Genomic DNA, 14,897 nt, shown 5'->3' on the forward strand with positions numbered 1-14,897 from the left:
TGATTTGTATGCGAACACTGCTAATTCCCACCCACCAGAATCTGCTGCCGTGGTGGGCCAGAACGAGGACAGGTTCACCCGTTTTGGCCAAGTTGTGCAAACCTCACCTGGCTGTCTCAACGACAAGCACACCAAGCGAGAGGATTTTTTTTCTTTAGGCGGGAATTACCATCACGCCACAGTGGGCGCCTTCACCCAGCCCACGTCTGCGCTCCATTGTCCTTACTTACGCATAAGGTCTGCGTAAATTCAGTGTATGAGCTGTCCATTGTGGGCGAATATATTCACCCCTCCTGTCCCCTATTAAGAGCCAACCTTTACTTTGGTTAAAAAAAAAAAAATCTGTTTATGCCCATAAATCCCCATTTACCTAAAATGTTGACACTTTCCTATTTTGTAACCCAATTATGGGCGGAAGGCGAGGTACAATCACAGTGGAATAATGAATCCACAAGCCAAAACCTTTGCTGTCATTCCAAAGCGATGAAAAACAGCTCCTGTATACTGCATGTCAATATCTGGATTAGTCTCATCGTCTTTCCGTTAATGCAAGTAAAAAATGTTCCCTGGCTCCCAAGCCTCCACTTTGTCATGTTTGTAATTACCAGAGGATCCCGTTAATTCAATCGGAAATAATTTAACTCTTTAGATGTTGAGCTCTAGGGTTTGAGTATTTCCAAGGCATTCAAAATGTAAATGTAGTCAATTCCGGGCATGAGGTTTGTTACACGAGGAGCCTTTAAATGCAAATTGCCACTGGTGATGTGGACTGTATTTGTCTAGAAACCAAGCAAAAATTGCAGTGATGAGTTTGAAGGTGGAGGTGTGAGAACATATTTATTTCCACATCCTTGACACTGGATGATTTGTATAGTCAAGGTTATTTGCCTCAGGTGGAGCGGATTTGCAGCTTTCAGTTTAACTTTGAAAAACAATTCAATGTGGGCGAGTTCTAAAGCAACGACCGAGCAGTCGTCGTGCATTGGGAATGTTTAGCTCACTGCACACCGGTGGCGTGCAAAAGGGGTCGGAGGTAGGGGCATCCAATCGGGCTTTGTTGGGCATCAATCGCTTTGAAATAATCGTTAGGTGCAGCCGTAGTTGGGAGTGAATCAACAGTGGCTTTGTTTGCAGTCAAATCCCGAACAATCAATCAACAGATGCTTGTTTTTGGCCCTGCTACATCGTTCTGTGAAGAAGTTGAGTGTTATTTGAACCGTACGAGCTCACAGAGGACTCTTGGCATGTTTTCGTTGAGGTCACTTTGACCCGTTTGGTGAATCTGGATGACCAAAAAGGATTTAAATGCAGGGCAGGAAGCTTTTGTAACCTTGCACGTCTCAATCCCGCTGAGCCTCGGCTTCCTGCAAGCGCGCCGAGAATCTTGATCGGCTCCTTTGAAAGAGGCGGAAAGCGGAAGCGTTTTTCACCGCACGTCCAGCGGATTTGCGCCTTCAGCCCACCCGTCTGTCGTCGGTTATGGCAGGCCATCTGTTTACCAGCAGGTGACGACTGGATGGACGCGGGCATGGAGTGAGGTCTTTCCTGTTGCGTTGCACGTGGATGAGGAGGGTGTTGAGCGCATAAACTACAGTGTATCCGCTATATCCGCTGTGCCTGCGCACGTCTTTGAAAAATTATTTTCCTGCAAACGGCAAAAAGGTCTCAGGGAAAAATGGTAAGCTGGCCCCTCAAACCTCTCCTGCGGCCCTATTATTTGAGCGAGACGCGATAGCCATCTTATTTCGCTCATCAGGCCGTGATGTATTCCGCCGGCGAACGGCCGACTTGGCCTGCTTATTGATATGGCTTCAAAGGAAGGGCACATAATTACTTCATCCATCAGTAAGGATGAAGGAGCAGCGTGTTGTTTGAGTTTTAAGCAGCGGTAATGTCCAACCTTTACTGAGCCATGGCACACACCGTATTTTACATTGGAAAAAATCTCATGCCACGCTACCAAACAAAATGTCACAAAATGCATATTAAGGCTCGGACTCGGCCGTCTCAATCCCCATTCGCCATTCACAGCGACGAATGACCAGTGAATCACAATCGAAACATTACTCCTCGTACTATTCCGAAATCAAGACAAGTCGTCGTCCAACAAAAGAAAAATCCAAACTGCCGCTTTTTGACAACCGCTTCTTACCAAAATGCTTCATTTAGGTGAAAGCGGCTTATTTGCATCGTGGCCGTGGTCTGTTTGTGTGGTCAATCTTGGAGGTACTGTGGCATCGCAAGTGCGTCTTCATCAGAAGCCAAGGTCAGACCAATGCCGCAGTAACAAAAGTCGTCAAGGATGCAGATTATAAAAAACAACAACGACGACAACACAATACAGTCTGTAGACTGCTGCCTGCATCCCAATCATTTTTAAGAGCTGCTCATCGAGCCTGCATGACCGGCTACTGTAATGTTTAATTAAGCGAGCCCCACTTTTTTTTGGGTTGGGGGTCTTAATAGCCTTCCACTGCAACTTGACATACTCACAATGCACTGTTTCAGTTCTGTGTTATGAGCCTGAAAAATGCTTGTCTCATTTAGAGAGCCGCAGCTAGCTGGAGGTGGGGCTATGGATACTGATAGCTGAGTCTCCACACAAAAATGCAGCAATTGTCCCCCGAGCCCACCACTATTATCTATTTGCTAATCACCTCCCGGAAAGAAGACTTAAAGAAGACCGCATGCTCACTGGCTCTAAGATTGTGATATGTGCTCCATGCTATACAGTTGAACCTCTACTATTGAATACAGTCCACCCCGGGTGATTAGTCTCATAGGAAATAATGGAAGTATGATCCATGAAAGTAAGCAACTATTTAGTTTTCTTAATGATCTTGCAAGTGTGAAAATAAATGAACCGCTGTTGAGAATAAAACAGAACAATCAGCCTGCTGAATTATACTCGAGGGAGACCTCGGTTTGTGTTGGAGTTCCATTCCTACCGTGGCGTCGAAAACCCAAATTTGTTCATAAATCTGAATGCGCTATATGTAGTCTATCACTAATTTACCCGTCAGTGATTTGAAATTTCAATCTCAGGTGAACGGCATAACACTGTCACAGTTGTAGCGGCCAATCAAAAATGCCATGTCGGATCACGTGAGCTTTCACAACTAAAGTTACCTTTCAGGGTATGGAACAAGATCCAGCCGGCTGCCGTATCCTGTGTTTTTCAATAATACTATATTTAGAATTTTGTACCTGTGGCTAAAAAGCAAAGCGTGGAGAGCCTCTGTCATGGAAATATCCACTCTGTCTTTTATTTCTTATTGCATTTTCCTAATATAGCTACAGCGGCCAGGGCAATCAGCTTCTCCCTTGACAATTGTGCCATGTTTCTCAGTAAAAAATAATCGTTTTTTCCATTGAAGTACGGCGCGTTCCTGCTCTGTTCCATAACACTGAGTCACCCCGGAGTGATACAGCGCTCCCCGTATCCCCTCCGCTGATGTCTGCGGCCAGCCAATCAGGCATTACTGTACATTCTGAAAGGGGAGCATTGCACTCATATTTTCCTTTGCACAGAGCGACCTTGCGTTCCATAGTCTTGTTTGCTTTGAAAGCAGACCATCTGTGCGTCAAAGGGACATGTTGTTTGCGAAATGGTAAACAAAAGGCCACTGTTATGGACACACAACGTTCACAAACACTCAAGGTAATGTTTGATAGCACTGTTTCTCCACTTAAAATTCAGTGGAGCCTTTTGAAATTAATGGAAATAACATGAATCCCTTCAAGCTTCCCCCCCAAAAACATACAGAAAAGACAATTAAATACAATGTAAACAATTCAACCTTTTCTCCCCTCATTTTTTGCTTCAATTCAATGGAAATCGTGCTGCTCCCTCTGGTGTGTGTGCCTTGGCCGCCTGGGGGCAGCATAATACAGAAACACAAAATTCACAACTGACTCGATAAACTGCAGTAATAGTGGGTTTTTTTCAGCAGATAATGAATATATGCATGTTGGTATTGTCTGTCTACGTGTGTTACTCCACTTTGTTCAAATATCCGTTGCTTAAAGGGTTATATAACACCACGAGACTGGCGTTTTGCATTGTTGGCTTGCATCAAGCTAAACTGACTTTATTTAGGCAAAGCTATATGTAATTCTTAGCTTTATGCTTAGTTTGACAGTAAACTTCAGATGGGAGTGGCAATAAAGAGCTTGAAGCCTCGTTCGAAATCTGCCAAACTACCTACTAGTTGTTAAGTGAGCTGAGTTTAGTTCACTGCCGCCATCCACCGCTTGTATCTCCAATTTTTGCTCACAATTCGAAGCAAAAAATTGACCGAATGACGGCTTGTATGTCCAAACTCGTAAGTAGGGTCTCTTGTATCACAAGGCATCACTGTACTTGAAAGAGAGAAATGCATTCTATCGCCATTAGACATACTGTACAGGTAATGTACATGACTGAGGGAGTACAACTCTCGCATATCTTTTCATGGGACGACATTGAGCAAATGACACTTTGCTATAATGTAGTCAGTGTGTAGTTTGTATAATAGCGAAACCTTTTATTGTCCCTCAAAAATAAATGAACAATAAAAGTGAGTGCACCCCTATGTGGAAATGGGCAAATTACAGTACAATACGCAGTCGCTGTGTTCGGAGTCATTCAGTCATTCCTGAATCCCTAGACGCTCTGCAGTGGACCCCTGTTATTTGCGGGATAGGGACCGGGCCAAACCACGGAGAACAAAAATCCATGGATTATTGACAGCCATTAAAATTGCTTTGAAATGTTCTTTTAGGTTTTTTAAACCTCAGAAATTCTTGAATAAGTGGTGATAAACCACCAGTTCAGCCTTTTAGGAATGCCCCCCCAATAAAAAAAGAAGGAAAAAAATGGAGACAAAAAAACCCCAAAAACCTATGAATATGTGAATCCGCGGTGCCAAACCGTGAGTATATGGGGCTCCGCTGTAAAGGGCTTTTTAGTGGAGCCCAAATTTGGTCATTTTCATATTGGAGTGTACTCTTTTATTGCCAGTGGTTTCGGTTCACGATATATGGATCATTTTGTGAACTTTTTGGTGAACTGTAGTCCACTGCATAAAAATGCCTCTATAGCGAGTAGGGAGTCAGGAATGAGTGAATGATTCCAAACTCAGCCTGTGTTTTTGCCCTGAGAAAACTATAACCACAGCGCCGCAAGCCTGCTGTTGATTGGTCCAGCCTGGGGAGTGACCTCGTGTCCGATTGGTCGAAGCAGACGGAAGCTCACGGCAGATTTATTGGCTGACTTTTTTTCTTCCCCCCCCCCCTGTTTTAAGAGGTTCAGGTGGTGCACATGTGTGCAGGTGTGAAATGGATGGATGGCGCGCGCGTATGTGTGTGTGTGTGTGTGTGTGTGTGTGTGTGTGAGTGAGGAGGGTAATTTAAGGTTCAGCTTAGTGTGGAGGAGAGTGGGAGTCTATTTAAAGGATGCCGCCTCCCTTCTCATGAATGATTCAACAGCGCTATGCCCCTCCCCCATGTCATCGAGATCAGCTGGAGGAAGAATCGACTCGGCCAATGGGATTATGCTGCCGGATTGAGTGTGTATGTGTGTGTGTGTGTGTGTACACAGCTGAGAGCGAGCCTGGACAAGCAGCAGCAGCAGCAGCAGCTCAGCTTCTGTGTTTGCTGAAAATGTAGGGCAGCCGTCTCACTTTCTCCTTTTTCGCTGTCTGTCTTTTGTTCTTTTGGCCGTGCTGCCATATCTGCAGTCGCCACGGTGACAGCTGCCATCATCGCCGCGAGCGCCACTTCCGTATTTACCGAGGCTTTCCTCCTCTCTGCGTGGATTTGCATAGGGGGTCATGTAACCCCCCACCCCCCCACCCCCCCTGTACCAAACTCCCCCTGAGGAACCATTGTCTGCATCAGTGTGAAAGAGAAAGGTGCGCCTCAGGATCCAGTCATGAATTCCTGTTGGAAAATTAAAATTCAGGTATGTTCCTTGCTCGATCTGTTCTTTTGTGTGTCATCATCTAGCCCAAGACAGGAAGATGTTCATAAAAAAGGGGGTTGTTATGGTGAGGCCTTCTTGTTTGCAGCCCCTCTGCCACAAATGTGTGGTTTTGCTCCGCTTTTCTCTTTTGGTGGGTGTGTTGCATCAGTACCACCAGCTATTTGTTCTGGTACATTCTCTTCCTGTTTGTGTATCTGTCAATCTGTCACATCGTCAATGTGAAAGCTTGACCTACTTTTTTTCCCTCCGCCGTGCCCTTTACCCCCTCTTTGTTCAGGATGACCGGAGGGTGGGGTGGCACGGGTGAGTGAGGGTGCACAGGGTTGCATCTCGAGCCCCTTTTTCATAGCACGGTACCAACTTGCTGTTTCTAGTAGCTGCTCAGCTGGGATTGGATGCAATACATGGCAAGAAATGACAAAAATAAACACACATGCTAACGTTAGCTTAGCCCATTGCGAAGCCATATACGCCGCAGTCTCCACTTTGCTGCAACAGGTCCTCAAGCTTCTCGTGGGCAAAATGTGTGTCCTGACCGTGACCCAATGCAGGAAACCCTTGTTCTGTGCAATTGTTGTTTGTTTCTGATTCAACAGAGATCATTGGCACGAAATGGCACCAAAGCACTACTTTAAATGAAACAGGGCTTTGGCCAGAGCACGAAAACAGCGAATGGGGGGGTTTCCTGAACAAATAGCCGAGGAGAAATTCCCCCAAAATATGCTACTAGGTGAATTTGGCTGTTGAATGCTAACATTAGCTTACCGCGTTGCTGTGCCTTGTACGCCACCGTCTCTACTTTGTTATTGCGAGCCCTCAGTCTGCTCTCGAATAAAAATGTCTGTCCTTACCATAGCCAACTACAGACAACTCTTGTTCTGCTGCATTGTTGTTGTTTTTGTTGCTGTTGTCTAATGCTAACGTTAGTTTACCCTGATGTTGTGCCTTAGCCCTGGCCTTGGCACTATATTGTACTCCACATTCTCCACTTTGCTGCAGTCTCCTCTCTAATGAACATGTATCCTCCTACCGGGTTCAGAGTTTTGACTGATGAGGCTTGTTTATACAGTTTTGAACTATTTTGCAATGGAAAAGCAAATGAGATGCCAAGTAGCGCTGAACTGAGCTGGGATTACGAGCAATATGCTGGAGTAAATGACAAAAGTAAACACGCATGCCGTGTTATACTACACAGTCTCCACTTTGCTGCAGCGAGGTCTCGGTGTTCTCTCGAATAATCCTTACCGTGGCCAAATACAGTTGTTCTGCTCCATTGTTGTTGTTTGTCAGTGTCCCGACTGACACTTGGTATTCACAGTTTCTACTATTTTGATCTGGTAATGCCTTGCTGAGCAGGGATTCCAAATAGACATGCTAATAAATGCTAACATTAGCTTAGCTAATTTCTCTGCCTTGACTCAGGACTCTGCCCCACTTATGCTCCGCAGTCTCGGGTCTTCGGACTCCTCAAGTAAATGTCTCCGTACCGTGGCCAAATACAGACGAGCCTCATTCACCTCGAATGTTTCTGCTTGTTAGCTTTCTGGATGAGGCTTCGTTTACACAGTTTCCACTATTTTGGAGCGGAAAATCAATCAAAGCAAGGCGAGTATAGATATGAGCGGAGCGAGTAATGGCATCCTTTGAAAGAGGTCTACAGGAATAATGATATAACTCTCCTTTTGTTTTAATAAAAAGGTTGTGGAGCGGAGCCGCATTAAGTGGTTAAACATATGATACGTTTGCCCTCGCCATTAAGAGAAATGCAGACCAACATAATGCACTCTGATGTGGCTAACGAAGTGGAATTTGTGTTTGATTGCATTTTCAATATGAAAAAATGAGCATCCAATAAGCGCTTTCTCAACCCACTTACAATGTGGACTGCTGTTCCTTCATTGGAAGAACACGAGCTACGATCGGATAACACCTCCGCATGAAGTGAGGCGATGCACTTCAAACTATATTTGGGCTCTGGGCTTAGCATATCGCATCATCAACCGATGTACCAAATCACAGCTTTGTGTCAAATCCACAGCTGGGAAGGAGGAGGAAGCGGAGATTAAGTCAGTCACATGTCATGGCACAGCTTAAAACCCGGTCGGTGCAAGGAAGACTGGGATGGTCAGAGCATCCATCCATTTTCAACTCAGAAATCATGTCGTTCATCAATCGAACGCAGTGTTCCCCATTACAGTGCGGTTCATCGTTCGCCCCCCGGCCCCGCTATGTCGTGGCTTTTAAAGCGTGCTTACTTCAAGTAATGCAATGCCCTTGCATGCGGGAAAGGAGAGCCGCAGTCGACCATGCACGTTTCAGAAATGAATTGAACAAAACGGTGAACGCAAAAACTGCTGTCGACCGCGGCTCGCGCCCAGGCGATGTCACGTCGCACATGCACGCACAGACACTACAATACAGTACAAACAGTATTTTCTATACATTTTATGCTTGCAATATTTTATTTTGTTTAAATTAGGGGTTTAGCAGAATAAGCGACTGAATGACGAGTCGACTTTACTACTTTGCGTCAACGTGTAAACCTTGAAGTCAACTAATCGCTCGTCACCTTTTTGGCGTCTCATCCTCCAGTTGGCCAATTTGCTGTTTGCTGTTGTCGCCGGACTACGTAACGCTCAGTAGAGCAGCAAAATGTCCATTTAACAGGGTGACGCAGTCTTCACAGTCCATGCAGCTCTCAATTTTTTTTATTCCGATTGCCGTGAGTCTTAAAAAGATTCACACTCGCGATACGTTGGGACTGCGGGGGGGGGGGGGGGGGGGGGGTCAAAGAACGAGAAATTCCATCTTGTTTTCGATGCCCGTCCGTCAGAATATGTCTTCACGTGAAACCAGTTCGTGACTCAAAAGGTTGGGAACCGCCGTACTCTGCTGAAAAACTATCGACTTGGTCGATGAATCGACTGTGAGGCGACTCTCATTACATTATACTCGAATACAAAAAAAATACAACCCCTAATTCAAATACGTTTACATGTGTTTTGTTGTAAAATGTATTTAAAGAGTGCGGGAGGGTTTTATATCACAAATGTTCACCTTTTGCAGGTACAGCTAGAATTTATCCCACAATAAACGGTTTTCAGCTCTATGAATAAAAACAGGCATATGGCACGAAAACAGGAGTTCCGAAGGTTTCAAAAGTAATACTTTTGTAATAACCATTTTTAGCCCAGCCCTACTGTGCACAGATGACAGACTGGCGTAAAATGAAGGCTGTTAGGTTCCCCAGGCAGGCACAGTTCGTGCATTTTCATGTGCCGGCTGGCTGTTTCTTGGCTGCTGTCGCTGTCGCATGTCATGTTTTGTCACATTTGGCTTTGGTGCGTTTGAAGGCGAAAAGGTTTGGCTCCGAGCTGTGTTTTGTTTAAACAAGGCAGTTGTTTTTCGAGGGAAATGTTGGGAGCAAATGACAGATCCGTGAGGGGAAAGTCATGTTGTCTTTCGTACTGCCATCTGGAAATAATAATATCAATCTGTAATTGATTTCCACAATGCGATGATCTTTTACACACATGGACACAGTTGCTCGTACGCTTCGGTTAAAGAAAGAAAAACCACAAACTCGAAACTGTCAAAAGTAGTGAATAAAAATGACTGAAAATTAGCTTGTGAAAATCAGGTATTGTTTTGTTTTTGTGGTCCAACTGAATTTGAATGTCAAAGAAAGTCAAACCCCAACAGTGGTCACAAAAATCACTTGAAACTTGACAAAAGTAATGAATAAAATGTTTATTTATTAAAAAAAACATTTAAAATTAGTGAAACTGTTCCGGACAAAAATGATGGTCAGTCTAAATTTCACGAGTCAAACCATTTCTTTAACGCTCATTGAGACGTGCGCACCCGTCATCAGGTATTTTGGACCACTGGGCAGCACTTTTGGCACCAGAAATGCCTCGGAGATTTTATTGTAGCCTGCACCCTGTGCAGCAGCCAAGAACATACCCCAGACTCCTTTAGGACTCAGTTTCATGTTATTTCAGTGACCATTGTGAGTTTTTCTTGCTTAACAGACAAATGCAAAATAATTGTCATCTTTTTTCAGTAGATTCCTCAACGTCCCAAATCAGTGATTCGGTACGAGTACTCACTCTAATGGTACTGGAAAGAATCAAGAAGTTAAAAATCTACGTCATTTAAAAGATGCAGTACAATTAAATATATTCGAATGAAGCTTGTGGCTGTGCATACATTCTGTGTAAACCTTTTTTTTTTTTTTTTTTTTTTAAATCTGTACAGGACATTTTTTCAAATACAGTTCAGTTGTATACGGTGCAGTACATTTTTCAGACGTTCTCAGGCTTTTTAATGTTCCTAGCAGGGACTTGCTTTAATACTCTTCTAAGCACTGTGAGCTATTAAGAGCTTGTTTGGCGTTTTGAATATGAATATCCCTTTTTAAAATTGAATTTTAGGACATGACACCGCTTGTACTCGGTCAACATTTGACTTCTTCCCCTCCGTTCTTCATTACGTGCGCATCTTTTCTCTCTCTGGTCTCTGCTGGCGTGTAATTGAGCGATTATATCGCCAGGGTCGCACGTGCGCACAAACTAATAACACGGCTAATTAACAGACACGGCGAGGGAATGATTTATCCGCGGCTCGGCTTCGTGGCAAAAGCCATAAATTATGAGCCGTGTGGTGTGCAAGGGGTGAGGAAGTCCCGGGACCCTTCCTAGCTTTGTTAGCATCGCACTTTATTTGTCATTGGAGGGCCTCTCACTGTTATTGACACACACGCAGAGGCTACGGCTGTCATATAAGATGGTGTCACAGTCTCTTGTTAGGCCTGAGGTGAAGACAGAGGGATGGATGCTGGCCACGTCCTCATGTAATTACAGTATTTCCACATACGGTAGATGCTGGCCAGGGAGAGTTATTTACTCACGTGAAGATGGGAGGAGGCATCCATTACAGGGTTTCCGACAGCTTTTAAAAACCTTCAATTGTTTGTTTTTTTTTCCCCTTTTTCCAAACGGATTGCTTTTAATGATCCGAAATTATGATTATTATTATTTTTTTAATAAACAAATATAACGATTCTATTTTGTTAAGATGAGGAAATGCAGAGAAATGACAAAAACCAAGGTAGATTGAACTCACCAAACAACATCGTGAACTGCTAATCGTCCTTAAAGTCACTAAAACATCCTTTTTTTCGGTAACTATAGGTTACAACATGTGGTAAGACGCCACACTGTGGAAACCGTTGGACCGGTGTTTGTGCTGATTTTTTTAGTTAGCAACGAGTCACGTTTATGTATCCAATCCGGGCGAGGAATACTTGAGAACATATAATACATACTAAGAAAACCCATTTGGAGGGAAACAAAGACACAAACCTTGGGAAGGGATCACAGAGCAACAGAGTTCAAAGGGCCTCAAGGATGACAGTACACACGAAGGTTACTCCCTGTAACAGTTTCTGTCGTAGGAGTTTACCCAAAAATGGTTTGTCTGTTGACGTGCATATTTAAAACATCCCGTGTGCGTCTGTCTGCTCTCCTGGCCTGCAGCCACGCGCTCAAGTCTGTCTTGCTTTTCATCCCAGAAAGACGATGGAGGTGGGGGGGTTACAGGAAACTGCACAAAGACTGTGTGTCTGGGATGTTTGCTATTAGAAGGAACAGGTCAATACGGTGTTTACTTCAATGTCTTCCTCTGTGAACGATGGCGTGTACACCGGCGGTGTGGTCAAATTAAGTTTGATTTATGCGCCTTTACCTTGTAGATGAGTCTTAACTAGCTTTTCCATGGAAACAGAACAATAGATCATCTTATTGTAGATCGATATGTGACGGAATGACTGGGCCTTTACCCCTCACCTATTAGCAAATCCACCGATTTGCAGTTTTCGTGCTCTTTGTGTTAGACAGTGGCATGCAACACCTAAGGGGTGAAACACTTCATTTTTAAGGGGAATGTTGTCAGGGAAACAAGTTTGTGGTAATACCACAAACTATTAATATAGGCAATTATAAAAGTTTTTCTAGTTGGGCATAAGTTGGGTTTTTTTCACCACTGGCAGAAGGGAGTAGTAGGGGTTTACTATAGGCTCATGCTTTTATGTACGTGCAGGCAATGTTGAAGTCATATTTTGACATTCCCGCTCATACAATTCAAAGCAAACGTTAAGCAGTCTACTTTCCATTTTCTATGGCACTTGTCCTCGTTATGGTCGCGAGTGAGTTGGAGCCGATTACCAAAAGGCACGAATCTCCAAATTGTTTTGTTTTTTTGATTGACTTGGAGCAGACACACAGCGTCAATCCTTGACGGCAGCGCAGCTCATTGAGATAATGAATTTACGGAGAAATCAACATGACGGGAAGAGTGAGGCTACATGCAATTTATTCCTCCACACTCGCCTCGTTATTGTTCTTTACGATAACCATCATTCATTTCAGTGAAAATTTGATTGGATTTTGGTGAGTTTTTGGTAGAGTCGTGGTTCACACAGTTGACCTTTATTGGACTGTGATTCCAAAGGCTTTTTGACTTAACTCAGCTGGGGCAGGAACTACAGTCCAGGAAATGTATGAATGGATGGATGCGCTTTCTTTTTATTTGAAGACTTTTATCCGAATAGCCTTTGTTCCCCGGCAACCTCGCATATGTCCGAAAATGTGACTTTAAGCGCAGCACAGCCCAGTCGACTTATTTTCAATAATCCGATCCATGAATTGACGAAAACCTTTCACGGTTCAATTGGAGTTGGTATTTAAACTGTCCTTTTCATCGCGGTGTTCACAGTTTGACGTCACGAGACCAAGGCCAAACAATCAACAATACTTTCCGTACTTTACTTTAATCTCAGAAAGACGGAGACGTGGACCGTTATTGAAATTGTCATAGATCAAACACCTGTTGTGAAATTTGCTGTACAACTCTTGTTGCAGAACAAGTTGTGCTCAAAGTACAATGAACAGTTGGACATGTGCATTCAAATGTTTAGAGAGGGTCAAATCAAGTTCACCAGGAAAGGTTATGTTACAGTTTAGGTTCGTCCTGAGATTTCACCCGCAGAGTAACCACAAATTGTACTCAAGTCAAAGTACTATTTTTCTTTTTTAAAGTAAAAGTCGTCCTACTCAAGTATTGAGTTACTGGTGGGAAACGTAATTTCCTTGATTTTCAAAGCATTCAAAGCATGAACGTCAAATAGACAAAATATATGAATTTGAAAATCAGATATTACACATCACTTTAACTAAATGAGCAATACATTAAATCTTTTCTAAAATAACATCCACAGCCACATGTTTACAGTCATGCAGCAGTACAATAGGCTGAGCGCTCAGCGATTGCCCGTCTTTGGTTTTTACCAGATTTCACGTCAATTAGTCACTTTGGAAACTTGGTGCGCGGTCTTGTGACTGCCTGGCTCCGTTTGTATGGTGAAACGGAGTCAAAAACATCCATCGCGGTTACGTTGGATTGGTGGAACAGATCATGTGACGGCGCCCGAGGCGGTATATCTTTCTGACAAACCAAAAAAAAAAAGAAGCTCGCGCAAGAAATAATAGATACAAATAAAAGTGGCGAGCGGAATGTAGCTCAATGTAATTTAGCTAAAGTGCAGTTTCTTCTTACGAAAAAATACTCAAGTAAAAGTAAAAAAAGTATGTTGCATTAAAACTGCTTGTAAATCCGCAGTAGCGTGTGTGTGCCAGCATGTCATGCGTTTCATTTTGATACCTGGGAACTGTGTCGATTTGTGGAAAAACGGCTTCGTACTTTGTCTCCTTTTCAGCGGGCGACGTCGACGGACGATTTGAGATGTTCCGTGACGCACGTAAAACAGTGGCTTGTTTGAAATGAATATTCCTTATCAAGGTTTTGGCAAGAATGAAAGGTTTTGTCCCTTGGGAGATGAAAATAGAACTCAGTGTCTGCTCCTGTCGCACACTTTTCAAGAAGCTACCCAATTTTTAGGTTTTATATTCCACACTAGACAAGACCAGATTGAGCCGTGTGAATCTTTTGTCTAATCCCTGATGTTTACAGAAGGTCACTTTTTTTGTGGGGGGGGGGCTTCTCAGAAAGTCTCCATCTGTGCTTTACTGCGTATTTGTCAAAGAGCTCAGGATTAAGGACAAGCATCAGTAATTTGTCCTTGCTCTTTACTGTCCATCATCTGCAAAAACTGCTTTTGCGCTGACTGTCTTCGAATAGCCATCTGAGAATCGTTATAATAAAGCCTGTTTGGAAGCTGAATTTTCCATTTATAGGATATTAAATTCAAGTCGTGTCGAAGCTCACTGTCGTCTGCAACAGCAGGTTCATGTTGCATTCGAAGACCGCTTAGACAGTCGGAGAGATCTCGCTGGGCTTATGAGGCTTGACCTCGGAATGTTCCAGACCAATTAAGTGGAATGTAAACACTGTTTTGTTATGTGCGCAGTGACGTTCGCATTAAAAAATGGAATTGGTATGATATGGATTTGCAATGAACTAAAAAAAAAAAAACTGTACAGTGTTCCTCCATTTTTCATTATTTGCACACCTGCTATATTGTAGATTTTGAAAAGATCCTTTTTACAATATACAAGCAAGTCCGAATTTTGAGTTGCGCGCCTTCAATGTAGTACCGCGTTGTGCCACAATATGCCGGGCAACACTGAGGTCTACTGGAAGAGATGCAGCGTAATTAAGAACAAGAAGAGGCAGAGAAGGTCCCCAACTAAGCTACAGGAAAAGTTGTCGTTCCCACAGAACAGAGAGAATATATGTATTGTTATATAGTAGTATATAGTATAGTAGTGTTGCAAAGGTTTATAATTACCATAATATCTATGCTAATTTCTGTTAGCCCATCTATGGCCTTTTGGATTATATGTTAGCATTAAGATAGCAGACTCTCGATGAAATTAAATGTTTTAGTTGAACATCTTGGTGTGTAAATGCA

The 14,897-nt window shown here is 43.4% G+C and overlaps 1 protein-coding gene across 11 annotated transcripts in view; it reads left to right on the forward strand.

The window, feature by feature from the left end:
• The window catches only part of marchf8 (membrane-associated ring finger (C3HC4) 8), a 70,061-nt gene that overhangs the window by 31,146 nt on the left and 24,018 nt on the right, over nt 1-14,897 (forward strand). For 2 of the 11 annotated variants that reach the window (XM_061788821.1, XM_061788822.1), the window contains exon 1: nt 5,309-5,645. The exons of 4 other annotated variants lie outside the window; for them this stretch is intronic. In XM_061788821.1, coding sequence (XP_061644805.1) covers nt 5,458-5,645 — 188 coding nt within the window. In that variant the 5' untranslated portion in view covers nt 5,309-5,457. Of the gene's footprint in view, nt 1-5,308; nt 5,945-14,897 lie in introns of those variants that run through there. 5 more of the 11 variants (XM_061788820.1, XM_061788819.1, XM_061788814.1 and 2 more) reach the window with 4 other exon arrangements.

Source organism: Phyllopteryx taeniolatus, chromosome 11 (assembly GCF_024500385.1).
Source record: "Phyllopteryx taeniolatus isolate TA_2022b chromosome 11, UOR_Ptae_1.2, whole genome shotgun sequence".
In the NCBI taxonomy this organism is placed as follows: Eukaryota; Metazoa; Chordata; class Actinopteri; order Syngnathiformes; family Syngnathidae; genus Phyllopteryx; species Phyllopteryx taeniolatus.